Source organism: Hyperolius riggenbachi, chromosome 5 (genome assembly GCF_040937935.1).
Source record: "Hyperolius riggenbachi isolate aHypRig1 chromosome 5, aHypRig1.pri, whole genome shotgun sequence".
Taxonomy (NCBI): Eukaryota; Metazoa; Chordata; class Amphibia; order Anura; family Hyperoliidae; genus Hyperolius; species Hyperolius riggenbachi.
The window spans coordinates 142,205,319-142,222,973 of NC_090650.1; the positions used below are offsets into that span (position 1 = coordinate 142,205,319).

Here is a 17,655-nt window from a genome sequence, read left to right on the forward strand (position 1 = left end):
GAGAAGCCTCTCGGTTCCAATGAGGCTTTCCCGACCTCTGAAGCTTAGAGGAATCCAGCGCTGGCTCCCACGAAAGTAGGAGTAATGTATACAAAGCCTATTATACTGGCTGCCTCCTGCTCTGGTGGTCCCAGTGTCCGAGGGACCACCAAGGCAGGCTGCAGTCACCCTAGTCTGCACCAAGCACACTGATCCTGCCCCCCCCCCCTTCCCTCTGATCGCCCACAGCACCCCTCAGACACCACAAAACACATTATACTACTTCTCCTGAGTACGGCGATACCACATGTGTGGCACTTTTTTGCAGCCTAGGTGCGCTAAGGGGCCCAGCGTCCTAATCACAGGTCATTTTGAGGCATTTGTTTTCTAGACTACTCCTCACGGTTTAGGGCCCCTAAAATGCCAGGGCAGGATAGGAACCCCACAAGTGACCCCATTTTAGAAAGAAGACACCCCAAGGTATTCTGTTAGGTGTATGATGAGTTCATAGAAGATTTTATTTTTTGTCACAAGTTAGTGGAAAATGACACCTAGCGGAAATTGATTTGTATTGTTTTTTTTTCCTTCCACAAAGTGTCATTTTCCACTAACTTGTGACAAAAAATAAAATCTTCTATGAATTCACCATACTCCTAACAGGATACCTTGGGGTGTCTTCTTTCTAAAATGGGGTCACTTGTAGGGTTCCTATACTGCCCTGGCATTTTGGTGGCCCTAAACCGTGAGGAGTAGTCTAGAATCCAAATGCCTCAAAATGACCTGTGAATAGGACTTTAGGCCCCTTAGTGCACCTAGGTTGCAAAAAAGTGTCACGTGTGGTATCACCGTACTCAGAAGAAGTAGTATAATGTGTTTTGGGGTGTATTTTTACACATACCCATGCTGGGTGGGAGAAATCTCTCTGTAAATGGACAATTGTGTGTAAAAAAAAAATCAAACAATTGTCATTTACAGAGATATTTCTCCCACCCAGCATCTGTATGTGTAAAAATACACCACAAAACACATTTTACTACTTCTCCTGAGTACGGCGGCGGTACCACATGTGTGGCATTTTTTGCACCCTAAGTGCGCTAAGGGGCCCAAAGTCCAATGATTACCTTTAGGATTTCACAGGTCATTTTGCGACATTTGGTTTCAAGACTACTCCTCACGGTTTAGGGCCCCTAAAATGCCAGGGCAGTATAGGAACCCCACAAATGACCCCATTTTAGAAAGAAGACACCCCAAGGTATTCCGTTAGGAGTATGGTGAGTTCATAGAAGATTTTATTTTTTGTCACAAGTTAGCGGAAAATGACACTTTGTGATTTCCGCTAACTTGTGACAAAAAAAAAAATCTTCTATGAACTCACCATACTCTCAACGGAATACCTTGGGGTGTCTTCTTTCTAAAATGGGGTCATTTGTGGGGTTCCTATACTGCCCTGGCATTTTAGGGGTCCTAAACCATGAGGAGGAGTCTTGAAACCAAATGTCACAAAATGACCTGTGAAATCCTAAAGGTACTCATTGGACTTTGGGCCCCTTAGCGCACTTAGGGCGCAAAAAAGTGCCACACGTGGTATTGCCGTACTCAGGAGAAGTAGTATAATGTGTTTTGGGGTGTATTTTTACACATACCCATGCTGAGTGGGAGAAATATCTCTGTAAATAGACAATTGTGTGTGTAAAAAAAAAATAAAAAAAAAAAATTGTCATTTATGGAGATATTTCTCCCACCCAGCATGGGTATGTGTAAAAATACACCCCAAAACACATTATACGCCTTCTCCTGAGTATGGCAATACCACATGTGTGGCACTTTTTTTGCAGCCTAACTGCGCTAAGGGGCCCAAAGTCCAATGAGCATCTTTAGGCTTTACAGGGGTGCTTACAATTAGGCACCCCCCAAAATGCCAGGACAGTGAACACACCCCACAAATGACCCCATTTTGGAAAGTAGACACTTCAAGGTATTCAGAGAGGAGCATAGTGAGTCCGTGGCAGATTTTATTTATTTTTTTGTCGCAAGTTAGAAGAAATGGAAACTTTTTTTATTTTATTTTTTGTCACAAAGTGTCATTTTCCGCTAACTTGTGACAAAAAATAAAATCTTCTATGAACTCACCATGCCTCTCACTGAATACTTTGGGATGTCTTCTTTCCAAAATGGGGTCATTTGGGGGGTATTTATACTATCCTGGAATATTAGCACCTCATGAAACATGACAGGTGGTCAGAAAGTCAGAGATGCTTCAAAATGGGAAAATTCACTTTTGGCACCATAGTTTGTAAACGCTATAACTTTTACTCAATCCAATAAATATACACCGAATGTTTTTTTTTTTTTCATCAAAGACATGTAGCAGAATAACTTTCGCGCTCAAATGTATAGTAAATTTTACTTTATTTGAAAAATGTCAGCACAGAAAGTAAAAAAAGTCTTTTTTTTTGACAAAATTAATGTCTTTTTTGATGAATATAATAAAAAGTAAAACTCGCAGCAGCAATCAAATAGCACCAAAAGAAAGCTGTATTAGTGACAAGAAAAAGAGGTAAAATTCATTTAGGTGGTAGGTTGTATGACCGAGCAATAAACCGTGAAAGCTGCAGTGGTCTGAGTGGAAAAAAAGGCTCTGGTCCTTAGGGGGCGAAAAGACTGTGGTCCTCGAGTAGGTCACCTTGCATCACTAGTCTCAGGATCAAATCCTACCCATTGTTTGTATGGTTATCTCGTCTCTGGCTTCCAAGATTATAAAGGAATGATTTGCATATTCAACTCCACAGCCCTGAATCCATACATTATGGGCGTTGCTTCTCCGTCAGGTGGAGGTGAATGTGAAAGCTATTCTCTTCTAGCATGGCAAATTGGCTCCAGTTTTTGAGTAGGAACAATGGATTGTGAGCTCTTCTGAAAGCTAGTTCATGATTTGCATTGTTCTCTGTAAAATGCTGAGAAAGTTGTCAATACTATGTTGCATTAATACTGTGCAGTGCTAAGATGACCACACATTATACCCATTCTGTTGGCTCTGACACTACACAAATATCCAGAATACTGGACTAGGGCTGCATGATGGGACTGCATAGTACAATGCATTAGAATTTAAATCCAGGGCAACATCAGGTCTATATTTAGTCAGAAATGCAGAAGCTCTTACATCTTGAGTTTTATAAGAATGGCATCTCTTTTCATCGACTCTTTCCCAATTTAGAGTCCTCAGTCAAATCACAGTTACAGGCAGGGCCCCTGGGGAGGCATGGAAAGCTGCTGAAACAGAGGGCTGTAAACCGCTCCATCCCCCAGGCATGTCAACAAAAGATTAGGCAATAGAAGTTTCTTTGAACATTTGCAGCATTTACTTGCAAACATACTGAAAACACAATATCTGCAGAATACATAGTCTGTGATAGGACAGCCTCTACTTACCTGGGGCCTTCCAGCCAAACCGAGTACCATGTATATGGAATCTGTCTCTTGACAAGCTATACAGCTAATGTTACAGAGTACCCATTATGATGATCCAGAACCACTGGGAATGCTATTCGAAGTATTCAGCTTGAAGTGAGTAAGCTAGATCTCCCATGATGCATCACTACTGAATATGCAAATCATCCCTTTATGTACCTGTACTGCTGAAGCGGAAGTGTGCCTTTAGCCTATTCATTTTACGGAGCCCTAATAATCCAATATGTGTACAGCTGTTTTGCACTGGTTGGTTCCTATCAGTGTCAGAGATGGATTAATAGGCTTTAGGAAGAAGGACTTGGGCAACTACTATTAAAGGACACCCGAAATGATGTGACATGATGAGATAGACATGTGTATGTACAGTGCCTAGCACACAAATAAGTATGCTGTGCTCCTTTTTTTCTTTCTCTGTCTAAAAGCGTTAAATATCAGGTATGTAAGTGGCTGACTCAGTCCAGAATCAGACAGGAAGTGACTACAGTGTGACCCTCGCTGATAAGAAATTCCAACTATAAAACACTTTCCTAGCAAAAAATGGCTTCTAAGAGCAAGAAAGAGATGAAAAAGGGAATTTCTTATCAGTGAGGGTCACACTATAGTCACTTCCTGTCTGAGTCAGGACTGAGTCGGCCACTTACATTCCTGATATTTAACACTTTCAGGCAGAGAAAGAAAAAAAGGAACACATAGTTATTTGTGTGCTAGGCATTGTACATACGCATGTCTATCTCATCATGTTACATGTCATTTCGGGTATCCTTTAAGCCTGCCATACGCTGGCAGACTTTCTCCCGATGATCCCAAAAGATAGATTCCTCTCTGATCGACATCTGATTGTAAAGGGATCTATCACTGACCCACACTGCACATTCATTTTTATTAGATTTCTTCATGAAATCTATTAATAATCAATATGCTGCCCTTTCCCTGGGTGTCCCACCTGCTAGTGCTGCTCCCTATGGGTGACCTACAGAGTATTAGCACAGCAAGGCACTTTCACAATCTTCTTCAACCAGCATGTGCCTTCCTTTGTGCTTCTGTCATCTTCTGGTGCCAGTAGTGACCCTCTGGCTACACCACCAGGTCACTACGGGAACTGGGACATGAGGGAGCGCCAGTTAGAGAGATGAGTGATAAAAGTGCTATTTGCAAATACTTTGGACCCTTGGAAAGCAGCATTAGGAATTGTGCTTTCAGGCTTCATATTATAACATTAGCTCTGACAAACAGGTACTTCTCAGGAATCATTTGGCATGATGTGCATGTAATATTCCTTTTAATGGAGAATGTATGCTTTGTAACATAATTGACTAGCCTGCAGTCATAGCTTTATAGCCATTAAACTGAGACAGGAAACCTGAAAACCACATTGTGCTTGGATGACAATTAAAAATACCGGACGTGAACACACAGAAGAAATTACATTATCCATTATTACAGATTACAACCCTATTTCAGGCCTTTTTTTTTTTTCTTTCTTTTTTTTTTATACAAAAAATTAGATTTTTTTATTTTCAGATTTAACATGTACAATATACATAACATGTTAGAAGAACAACATCATTTGTCATGTCTTAACCACCCAGACAGCCAGGGCTGTGGAGTCGGTACAAAAATCATCCAACTCCTCAGTTTATGAAACCTCCGACTCCAGGTACCCAAAGTGGCTCAGACTCCTTAGGGCTGTGTATTTGGTGCAAAAATCATCCGACTCCTACTCCTCAGTTTATTAAACCTCCGACTCCTCGACTCTGATTCCAAAGCCCTGCAGACAACTTTTAAATAGGAACTTTAATTGCCTAACTACTGCTCAATGGTGATCGGCATAAGCAGTGCGGCAGCCCCAGGACCAAGCCAATTGGCGTGAAGTGCTAGGGGCGGAAATTGCAGCGGACATCCCCGCTTGAATGACGGAGCTCAGATCCGTCATCAGCCTCCCAGGAGCGATTGCCGCTAGGGACTGTTAGACGGCAAAACCGCTGTTTAAGAACACTGTACAGCGCTGTGATCTAAGGCAGCGCTGCACCTGGATGGCAGAAAAGTGATCCGCTGTCATAGGCTGAAGCCTATGACAGCCGATCACGCTGATTGGCTGGCGGAGGAAGGGTTAAAGAAGTAAAAAAAAACACAGCAAAACTTATTGAAAAATAAACAAATATTTTTTAAAAAATAAATAAACATTGGGGAAGCAATCACAGCCCACCAACAGAAAGCACTTGTGTGCTGAGTTGTACGGCCCTGCAGCGAGCCCTTGTGGCCTATTTTGTAAAAAATGGCCTGGTCACTAGGGGGGGGGGGGGGGGGGTTAAGACCGCGGTCCTCAAGAGGTTAACAAAGAATTAAACTTCATTCCAATAAGTAGCTGATACCCCATTTCCGACAAGAAATTTTTCTCGCATAGATAATCAGGGAGCTCTGTTTGGCTTATATTTTGGTGAAACCCCTCCCACAGTTCGTCATGACCAAGGTCCTGACAGTTTTTTTTGTCTATGAACCTTGTTGCATTGTGGGAAATAACGTTTTTTTTTCAATGGCCAAGCAGCCATCATCTCCCTCTATGCATAGAGCTCTGAATAATGAACATTCCATACAGATCTCCTGGCAGGACTATTGATGTCACCACCAATGATACGTTTCAGAATATAAATCAGGGAGAGGGATGATTTTTACAATGATGAAAACACTGACTAATTTATAAATTAATATTGTTAAAAAAAAAAATATTCATTGTTCTTATTTACTACAGTTCCTCTTTAACCATTACTGCTGCCCAGACAAGAGCCTGACACCCGCGGCTCCAGTAGCAGGGACGTGAGGCTCACGTCTGTGCATTTTGTGGGGCTGTGCGCGCGATTGTGCAGGCGGAAGCCTGTGATCGCGATGGTCCAGACGTCATGGGGTAATTGGTGGCTGGGGACAAAAGACAATCTGTGTATGTTCGCTGAGAATGATCACTGTTTTTGTTCAAAAACAGTGATCATTCTCAAGTGGTTCCGCCGTGCTGCCTCCTGCTTGTTCGTCTCCGCCGCTCCCACCGCCAATTTATGAATGGGAACTTCATTACCATTCATTCATCTCCCCTCCAGGCCCCCGTGATCGCAGGCATCAATGAGTTGCCTGCATCACTTCCGAAGTAACACTGTAACGCATTACTTCCTACTAAGCATACTTATTGTACGCTAATAGGTAGTAATGTACGAGGACATCTTGTGGTCAAATATTAAAATTACACCTACATACATTAGGGACTACAATTATTTTAATATGTATGTCAAGAGGGTATATTATTGTTATTAAATTATGGGCATGTGATTAGTGATGGATGTAAAACTGAAAAAATGCACCTTTATTTCCAAATAAAATATTGTCACCATACATTGTACTAGGGTGACAATAAAATGTGTGGCTTTTATCCACAGTAGAACGTTTTATTTTAAAACTATGATGGCAGAAAACTGGTAAAAAATGAATTTTCTCCTTTTTTGTTTTATTATTATTCCCATTAAATTGCATTTAGGATAAAATAATTCTTAGCATAATGTACCACCTAAAGAAAGTTTAATTGGAACCGGAAAAAACAAGGTATAGATCATTTTGTTGTCAATAAGGTGAAAACAACCCACAGGCTGAAATGGTTAAGTAAAGTACAAATGGGTGAACAGGGAGTAGAGCTTTCTACTGTTCTTTACTTATCACACATTAATATACTAATATGACCTAGGTTTTACTTCTAATGCTCACACAGCTGTGAATCAGTTAGTTATACACAATACCCAGAGTATCCAGATTTGAAAACTTCACGGTTTGTAATTTTGGTTCAAAAGGGCTGCACTCCCAAAGATTTTCTTCTTTGAGTTAGGGTTTGAATCCTGGCTAGGGTCAGTACCTATTCAGTAAGGAGTTTAAGGGAAGACTCCCTAAAGGCTCATACACACATCAGACCATAGTCTTTGGAAAATGAAAGATCGCAGACCAATTTTACCCCCTTCCATGTAGTATGAGAGCCATACCTACACAGTCTATTCTGTGAAACTGAACTCCCCATCAGACAGAAATCTTTGCAAGATGCTGCACACAAAGATGCTGTAGACATTCAAAAGATCAGTATCTGCAAAAGATTTGTTCCTGCAAAACATCCGTTCCTGCAAAATGCATTCATAGTCTATGAGATCTGCAGATCATCATACACACCTTGTTTAACAGATATTCATCTGCAGATCAGATCCACCAGGATGGATTTTCAGATCTGCAGATGATTGTCTGATCTGCAGATGAATGTCAGTTAAACAAGGTGTGTATGATGATCTGCAGATCTCATAGACTATGAATGCAATTTGCAGGAACGGATCTTTGGCAGGAACAGATCTTTTGCAGATACTGATCTTTTGTGTCTGTACAGCATCTGTGTGTGCAGCATCTTGCAAAGATTTTTTTCTGATGGGGAGTTCAGCTCCATAGAAAAGACTGTGAAGGTATGGCTCTCATACTACATGGAAGGGGGTAAAATTGGTCTGTGATCTTTCATTTTCAAAAGACTATGGCCTGATGTGTGTATGTGTCCTCTTGAGCATGTCCCAGTGGCTGCAGTTCTTGAGTGCTTTGAGTCCGACAAAGCAGGGCATTAATTCTGAGGAGGACTTCAATGTAAAAAGAGCAATTTTTTACGCTTGAGACTCTCTTTAAATGTGGACAAAACATTACTTAAGGTGGCCACTATACACTAGTCAATTTTTTATTTCGATATTTGGCCAAGCATGATGTCGATTGTACAGGGTGGAAGACATCGATCAATCACCAGCGGTTTGGGAGCAGCGGCCATATCGATCATTGTATGGCCAGCCTTACGGCCTGTACACACACTCAACCAAGCCGCCCAAATTTCCTCTGACATGGGTGTGTTACATGACAATCAGGCGTGTCTATGCACAGTAAACGACAAAACCTCTAACTGATAACAGGCGGTTTACCCGATCCATCTGGTGGATGGACTCAAATGACTGTTGGGCTGATATTGTCTAGTTTGCCTGGTGTGTAAAACGTTGTAAAAAATACTTATGTCAACGGTTTGTTGTGGTGTTGGTCGTGCATTTTGTTGGTCTCGTGTACGAGTCTTTAGAGTAATTGTTTGTTTTTGTCTAACAATCATAGCCAGCAAGTACTGCACTAGGCCAGAATTAGCCCTTTGACCCTTACTACTAACTATAGCGTAAAGCCCTTTGCTAAAGTTTTTTTTTTTTTTTTTTTTTTTTTGTATTTTTGTGGGGTTTTTTTGTTTGTTTTGTGGTTTTTTGTTTGTTTTTTTCCCTCTTCTGGTCTGTTTTCAGAATGTTTTTAACTGTGCGTTTTGTTTTGCTTTTTAGTGCTCTGTGACTTGCGATTTTGATTTTCCAAAACAAGTTATTCCACTGAAAACACTCAATGCTGTAGCCTCTGTGCCTATTATGTATTCGTGGTCTCCTCTTCAGCAGAATTTCATGGTGAGTAATGATGAATAGCTAATACCTTTAGGGCTCTTTCACACCAACATCTTTCACACGTTGCGGTACGACGCATCCCAGCGCATTTTATCGACGGGAATCGGCGCTTCCCCTTCGGGTAAATTAACTACTACCGCCGCTACTCAGCGTCGCACCGCAGATTCCCTACGACACGCCGCAACGCCTGCAGGAACCGTTCTCCTGCACGTTTTGAGTGTGTAACCGGCCTAACCAACCTTCTCCTCAATTACTGGCCAAATGGTAGATGTTTGGAACCAATTGCCAACAAATGTAAAAAGTCAGGTGTCTAATTTTAAACATCTGAACTTTTAGCTGAGTTGTAGCATGTAATGTTTGAAAGCTAGAAGCATTAAAGAGACACTGAAGCAAAAAAATAAAAATAAAAAATGATCTAATGAATTGGTTTTGTAGTATGGATAATTACTAGGACATTAGTAGCAAGGAAAATATTCTCATATTTTTATTTTCAGTTATATAGTATTTTTTTTATATAACATTGCAAATATTAGAAAATGATGCAGTTTACACACTACTCAGCATTCTAAATGATTTGAACTGTTCTCTGCAGGAAAAAAATACAGTGCCAGACACTTGAGATAATACGCTTCAGAAGACAAAGCTCTCTGCGACTTTGAAAGTCGTGGAGCTCTATGGCTCTTTTGATAGATTACTGGAGTTGCTTAACTCTTCCTGTACTGGAAACAATATTAGACTTATGTCTCTGCTCCTAATGTTTTATTTCTTAGCTGTACTACACATACAAATCATATCATATATTTTTTTTCACTTCAGTGTCTCTTTAACTGGAAGCCATATGATGTAATAGACCTTGTGATGTTGCCTCGCTGACCCCCCTCTCCCCCCAGTGTACATGCAAACCTCTTAGGTGCCCCTGCATCAATACTTTAGCTGACCACCACTCAGAGCCGTGTCTGGACTCTGGGTTCGCACCCCACATGGTTGATCATGCATACTATTCTTCCTCCAAGTTATAGCAACTTGGAAGGACGCGTAATTCCGGGTCCAACTATTGCCTGCACCCGAATTACATAGAAATCCTCCTGCGCCGCTATAGCCATAATAACGTTACGTCTATGGCAGTGCTCAAAGCAGGTGCTACATGGCTGTGCGCGCACGCCGAAATCACCATTCTCAAACTGCACAGCCACATAATATTTGTGGATTGAGGAAACAGGCACATCCCTTTGTTGGGCTCTCCAGAAATGCTCATCCAACTGTTGACTTGGATCTCTTCCACACAAGGGAGATTGTGGTTTTTATACTCTGAAATATTGCAAGAGGGATACACAGGCAACTGATTCCTAATGTCCCAGATCTTAGATCGCAACATAATCTTAATTAACACTCTTTGCCACTCATAATGGCAACTTGTCCATGGAGAAGTCTTATTCCTCAAATGGGGATAATTATGGCCAATTATTAGCTTTGTCAAGCTTGTTACTCTCTCTCTTAAGGTGCCCATACACTTATAGATGGGAACCAGATGTGACCAAAGGAACCATCCCTCTCGGAGAGGGATTCGATCCTTTCTCACACTAGACATAGATTTGTAATAGATTTCAGGATGTATTCTATTCAAAATCTATTGAACCGCAGCGTTGCACTGCTCGTGGCAGTGCAACACTATGGGCCATTGGTCTACTGCCACTCCCGACCCATGGGGATAGAAAAATAATGGCCCCTGCCAACATGGCACATTCTAACTTTCTGAAGTATTGGTGTTGAAAATTGGGGGAAATGGTATGTGCTACCATAAGTTGAATTTTTATAACATTTTTAGATTGGGTTAGTATTGGCAACCTATACATTGCATACTCGGGTTTCCTAAAATATTGTTGTTGTTTTTACACTCCTTATTTGGAGTCTCTTTCTGTATATTTTATGTTCTGTGTAGTTTCTTTTGCATATTCCAGTAGTACGTAGCATTAGCAGAACCTGATAACCTTTGACACATAAAAGATTTAATAGCCTTACGATATTTCTGTTTGTGTTTGTTTTTATAATAGGTGGAGGATGAGACTGTACTACATAACATTCCTTACATGGGAGATGAGGTACTGGACCAAGATGGAACTTTTATAGAAGAACTGATCAAAAACTATGACGGAAAAGTCCATGGGGACAGAGGTATAATGTTACTGTTCAGTCATTACATGCTTGTCCAGGGTCTATTGCGCAAAGTATTAGAGACAGATGATCTGTAGCGCAACCAAGTAATTTGCATTTTTTGAAAGGAAATAAATGTCAGCATCTATATCCCTTTCACTTCAGGTGTGCTTTAATTAATTTAATTAAAATGCTTATTTTTATTACAAATTTAATAACAAAATAATAGAAAAAAGGATCAAGCAGCGATCAGAGCCTACCAACAGAAAGCTCTGCTGGTGGGCAGAAAAGGGGGGGGGGGATTCATTTGTGTGCTCAGTTGTGTGGCTCTGCAGCGAGCCATTAAATCTGCAGAGCACCAACTTGTAAAAAAGATTGCATGGTGTGTGTCCACCTTAAGCCTGTGGTCCTGAAGTGGTTAAAGTGAGCAAAGAAGCATAACTTAAAAGGGTGTCCGGCACTTCTCTTATTGTTCTCTTACCACGATCAGAAGAACATACAGTGATCTTATCAGTTAATAATTTGATCACCATGTTCTGCTTTGTGAATGGATAATATTTCTCAACTTAGTATTCCAATCGAAAATAAATTCTTCAAGTAAGAGATACCTAAACTCCTGTGCTACTCACATTGCTGACAGGTCATTTTAACCTCCTGGGCAGTAATCCCTAAGGGCCCTTTTCCAATACACAGCTGAATCGCAAAATCGCACATCGCTAGTGATTTTTAAATCGCTAGGGTTCCTACTTTATCATAGAAATCATGAGAAGTATTTTCCCCTATAGTGATTCGATTTGTAACTTGCAATCGCTTTCTGGAGTGGTTTTCAGAGGGATAATGCAATGAAAATCGCAATCGCATAACAAAATAAATGAAAAATGGTGTTTGTGATTGCTAGTGGAAAAGGGCTCTAAGAGCGGTATTCCCTACCTCTCCTCGGGGTAGCCTCCGGAGGCTGTGTGCAGAGTATAGCGTGCAGCAGGCGGTTTTACATACCTACCGGGGATACTGAGGTCGGCCGCCATTTTTCTTCCTCTCCTCTGGGGCTCTGCTTCCTGCTGGTGAGATCGCAATTTTACTTTAGAGTTGCAGCGTGGAGCCAGGGAGGTGAGTGATTGTAGAACTGCTGCAGATCTCCCCGGCAGCATGATTTTTTTCCAGGTTTTAGGGCCTGAAAGGGTGCAAAAATAGTACACCGCTTTTAGACCCTAAAATCCAGAAAGAATCAAACGCCAAGGGGGATAATGCCAGCATACAAAGCCATTGATAGGTTCTGCTGTTCTTAGACCCATTGTTAATTAATGGTGGATATTTGTGGCTACAGTCGGGCTTAAGGCTCATACACACATCAGACTATAGTCTTTGGAAAATTAAAGATCACAGACCATTCTTATCACCCTTCATGTAGTATGAGAGCCATACTCTACACAGTCTCTTCTATGGAGCTGAACTCCACATCAGAAAAAAATCTTTGCAAGATGCTGCACACACAGATGCTGTACAAACACAAAAGATCATTATCTGCAAAAGGTCTGTTCCTGCCAAAAATCCATTCCTGCAAATTGCAATGATAGTCTATGAGATCTGCAGATCATCATACACACATGATTTAACTGACATTCATCTTCAGATACTGATCTTTTGTGTCTGTACAGCATCTGTGTGTGCAGCATCTTGCAAAGATTTTTTTCTGCTCTCATCTCTGTGAGTTCTTTCTCATGGGCATTAACAATCGTGGTGTTCTTGTCCAGCTTATCTTCGATGTCGCAGGTGCGGGAAGTGAGGTCTCTGATCTCCCGCTTAAGTTGCCCTGTGAGTTTGGCAACGGCTGCGTCTAGTTCCTTATGTAGCAGAGCTTTAAAACGATCCAGCATTAGCGTGTCTTTTGGGGTCCAGTCAAGGGCTGCATCTGGGGAGTGGCGCTCCGAGTCTCTGGAGCGCATAGATCGGCGGGATGCTACTGTTGCATCGGAATGGGATGAGGCCGAAGACGCCATGCTTGACTGGCCGCGGCGATGCTTAGCTGAAGGGGTCGGAGGGATGGGAGAACCCTTCCTGTTGGACTTCGAAGTTCGGCTCATCGGGGCACAAGAGTCTCTCGGTGCTTTAGGTGAGGAAGGGGAGCCAAAAAGGTCGCTAGGGAAGCTAGGAGGATTAGCAAGAGCAGTCGGTCACGCTGAGCGAAGCTAAGAAGCAGCCATCTTCTTAGCGCGCTAGCCACGCCCCGCAAAGATTTTTTTTCTGATGTGGAGTTCAGCTCCATAGAAAAGACTGTGCAGAGTATGGCTCTCGTACTACATGAAGGGTGGTAAGATTGGTCTGTGATCTTTCATTTTCCAAAGACTATAGTCTGATGTGTGTATGCACCTTTAGTCTAATACCTAGCAAATTAGCTGTGGCTGGAAGAAGCTTATAGATTTAGCCTTGAAGTGATGGAGAGGCTGCATCTGTGAGACATTTGCATGAAAACATTGGGAACCTGTCAGCATTGAGTGTGCCATGGGAGTGGGGAATCTGCCTATTTTCCTCACATGGATGTGTTTGTCTTCCGACTGGAATTCTACTCCAAACAAGCTCGTTGAGGTCTAGGAGCATTTTAACACAGTAATGAAGAGCATTTTGGTTATGTCTCAAATTGACCTCAGTAGTTAGAAGGAATGCTGTGATTTTAACAGCCATTCTAAATGTATAGAAAATGTATATGACTTTTCTTATTCTTTTTACTTTTAGTTTATGTGAATAGTATATTTGGTGTGCATGGCATGTGTGGAATAAAAAATGCTGCTGGCTATGGTAATACACTGTGTGCAAGTTGTCCGCTATAATGTGCATTCATGTGCTGAGCACAGCACTGGCACACTGAATTAATGGCCCAGTGCTGCCGTCTATTGCAGCCTTCCCTGGCAAAGATAGAGTGAAAGTTTGTGTCCTTGATTGAAGCCTTTTGTCTAGCTGGCTGATAATTGCTGCTTCCCAGCTGTTAGTGGACATGGGAGTTTTCAAGGCAAATAACTTGGCAGGGAGGCAGACTTCTTTATATAATGATTATGGGTCAGGCTGAGCTGATGGGGAACGCAGGCAATTTTTGAAAATGTTGAAATTCCTCAGTTTGTGAGTTTGTAAAATACATGTGTGTCCCAATCACGGATTATCATGGGAACAGGAAAGATGCCAGCTCCTATATCTGGCTGACCTACGCTTTCTGTTTTTAAACGTTCTGTGGTGTAAATGTTTTGTTTTTTTAGAGGGAAATAAATGCTTATCATCTGAATGCTAAAAACAGCATTTTCTGTCCCTGCAAAGATTGCAGATCATAACATAATTTTTAACTTGCTTGCAAAAGGTAAGCTATAGCTCCAGCTGTATAAACAATGATTTTGTTCTAGGAACACACCCCAGCTTTATATTGTTCCTAAAGCTGGCCATACACACCGATTTTACTGGCAGATTCAATCCTGCTGATTGAATTTGCTGGTTATCTGTGAAACAACGAAATCCATTGATTGTAATTTAGATTGATTTACAACAAATATTGATCAGAGTTATGAACTGACCAGGAGGTACATTTGAATTGATGTGACACGGCGATAGATCGACGACCCATAGTGTATTGAACAGTGCAATGCTGCAGTGTATGGGGGGGATTCAATCCCACTCTGATCAGAGAGGTATTGATAAGTGGCCACATTGGGTGGTAATCTAAACGTGTATGGCCATATAAAAGGTGACTATATTATCTTTGGATCTTTCAAACAAACGCCCTCTAGATCAGGGCTGCCCAATAGGTCGATCGCGATCTACCGGTAGATCGCGACCGCCTCCTTGGTAGATCGCGGCCTCTTGGCCGCGTCTCGTTAAAGAGAATCTGTATTGTTAAAATCGCACAAAAGTAAACATACCAGTGTGTTAGGGGACATCTCCTATTACCCTCTGTCACAATTTTACCGCTCCCCGCCGCATTAAAAGTAGTCAAAAACAGTTTTAAAAAGTTTGTTTATAAACAAACAAAATGGCCACCAAAACAGGAAGTAGGTTGATGTACAGCATGTCCACACATAGAAAATACATCCATACACAAGCAGGCTGTATACAGCCTTACTTCTGAATCTCAAGAGATCACTTGTGTGTGTTTACCTTCTGTCCCCAGCTTATCTCATGCACTGAACATTACAGGCTTCCTGCAGACAGCTCTGCCTATGTCCTCAATTCCTCAGTATGTGACAGACCAGCTCCTTTCACAGCCTCCAGAGGAGGATTTTTATCCAGCTCTCTTCTATCACTGATAAGATAGCAGAGAAGCTGCTGGCTTATGTAAATAAAACACACACTGGAGTGTGCATAGAGGAACAGTTCAACACTGAAGAACTTGGCAGCCTTCCAGACACAGGCCGACAAGTCTGACAGGGGAAAGATACATTGATTTATTACAGAGATGGTTATAGTAGAAAGAGCTGCAGTAAGCCAGAACACATTAGAATAGGTTTAGGAACTTGTAGGATGGTAGAAAAAACGTTGTAATTTTTGTTACAGAGTCACTTTAATGTTTGTTGCGGCCAGCAGCTCGTGTTTAGCTGCTGCCCGCTGGCCAATAAGGATGCATGCAGGCGAGGAGAGAGGGAGGAGAGAGGCGGCGCGTCCGCTGCGTCATGGCTGGGGGCGGCGGCGGGCAGCCTGTGTAATGTGCGTGTGTAACGTTCCCCGGCGCCGCCCCCAGCCATGACGTAGCGGCCGCGCCGCCTCTCTCTTCGCCTCCGCTTCTCTCCTACATCCCATTGGCCTGCCAGAGTCTCTCCTCGCCGCCTCTTCTCCTCTGCCTGCAAGTACATATACCTGGCTAACCTACACTGGGGGGCCCTATACCTGGCTAACCTACACTGGGGGGCCCTATACCTGGCTAACCTACACTGGGGGGCCCTATACCTGGCTAACCTACACTGGGGGGCCCTATACCTGGCTAACCTACACTGGGGGGCCCTATACCTGGCTAAATTACACTAGGGGGCCCTATACCTGGCTAACCTACACTGGGGGGCCCTATACCTGGCTAACCTACACTGGGGGGCCCTATACCTGGCTAACCTACACTGGGGGGCCCTATACCTGGCTAACCTACACTGGGGGGCCCTATACCTGGCTAACCTACACTGGGGGGCCCTATACCTGGCTAACCTACACTGGGGGGCCCTATACCTGGCTAACCTACACTGGGGGGCCCTATACCTGGCTAACCTACACTGGGGGGCCCTATACCTGGCTAACCTACACTGGGGGGCCCTATACCTGGCTAACCTACACTGGGGGGCCCTATACCTGGCTAACCTACACTGGGGGGCCCTATACCTGGCTAACCTACACTGGGGGGCCCTATACCTGGCTAACCTACACTGGGGGGCCCTATACCTGGCTAACCTACACTGGGGGGCCCTATACCTGGCTAACCTACACTGGGGGGCCCTATACCTGGCTAACCTACACTGGGGGCCCCTATACCTGGCTAACCTACACTGGGGGCCCCTATACCTGGCTAACCTACACTGGGGGCCCCTATACCTGGCTAACCTACACTGAGGGCCCCTATACCTGGCTAACCTACACTGAGGGCCCATATACCTGGCAAACCTACACTGAGGGCCCATATACCTGGCAAACCTACACTGAGGGCCCATATACCTGGCAAACCTACACTGAGGGCCCATATACCTGGCTAACCTACACTGAGGGCCCATATACCTGGCTAACCTACACTGAGGGCCCATATACCTGGCTAACCTACACTGAGGGCACACAACCTATGCTGCAGGCACATGTACCTGGCTAACCTACGCGGGGGGGGGGCGTGCTTAGCATTTGAGACGTTGGTAGATCTCCTGGCCTCGGCAAATTTAAAAGTAGCTTGCGAGCCGAAAAAGTGTGGGCACCCCTGCTCTAGATATCTCTTGAGCTGAATACCAGATTCAATGCTCTATACACAGATTAGTCTTTTGTTTCCTGACAGAATTGCTTGTGATTGGGAATGGTGACTAGGAGGACAATACTCTCAGCCAGCAATTGGCTGAGTTGATTTGTTGAGCTGATCTCTGTCTGAGGCGTCAGGAAAACTGAATCAAGCCTGGAAAAGATAAACGTAGCTGCCGTTTGGCTTAAAGTACATACATATATTGATTTGGTGGCTGATCAATCAGTGCCAACCAATTGCAGGTCAAAATTGGTCGCATGTATTCATTGGACTTGCTGCAAAATGTCGGGTCATTGTGGCTAATCAGGCGCGTGACGGTAACGGCGAGCTATATCAGGGCAAGCAACAAACATAACAAAACCCCCAGCGCTGTTCCTCGTATTGTAAAACGTGCCCAGTGCAGTATACTTTATCTGTATGTGTCCTCCGCTGGCTCTGGCTCCCTCTGTAATCTAAATTGGCCCTAGACTATGAAACATGCACTACACGATACTTGCATAGACATACGACTATGGTAGGGACTAGATTGTGAGACCCTTTGAGTGACAGTTAGTGACAAGACAATATACTCTGTACAGAGTTGCGTAATATGTGTAAATAAATACATTTTATAGCAGTACA

General features: G+C 43.0%; 1 protein-coding gene across 1 annotated transcript in view; it reads left to right on the forward strand.

Moving 5' to 3' along the window:
* The window catches only part of EZH2 (enhancer of zeste 2 polycomb repressive complex 2 subunit), a 125,836-nt gene that overhangs the window by 63,040 nt on the left and 45,141 nt on the right, over positions 1 to 17,655 (forward strand). The window contains exons 4-5 of the mRNA XM_068236334.1: positions 8,814 to 8,930; positions 10,979 to 11,099. Of these exons, the coding sequence (XP_068092435.1) occupies positions 8,814 to 8,930; positions 10,979 to 11,099 (238 nt within the window). The remainder of the gene's footprint in view (positions 1 to 8,813; positions 8,931 to 10,978; positions 11,100 to 17,655) is intronic.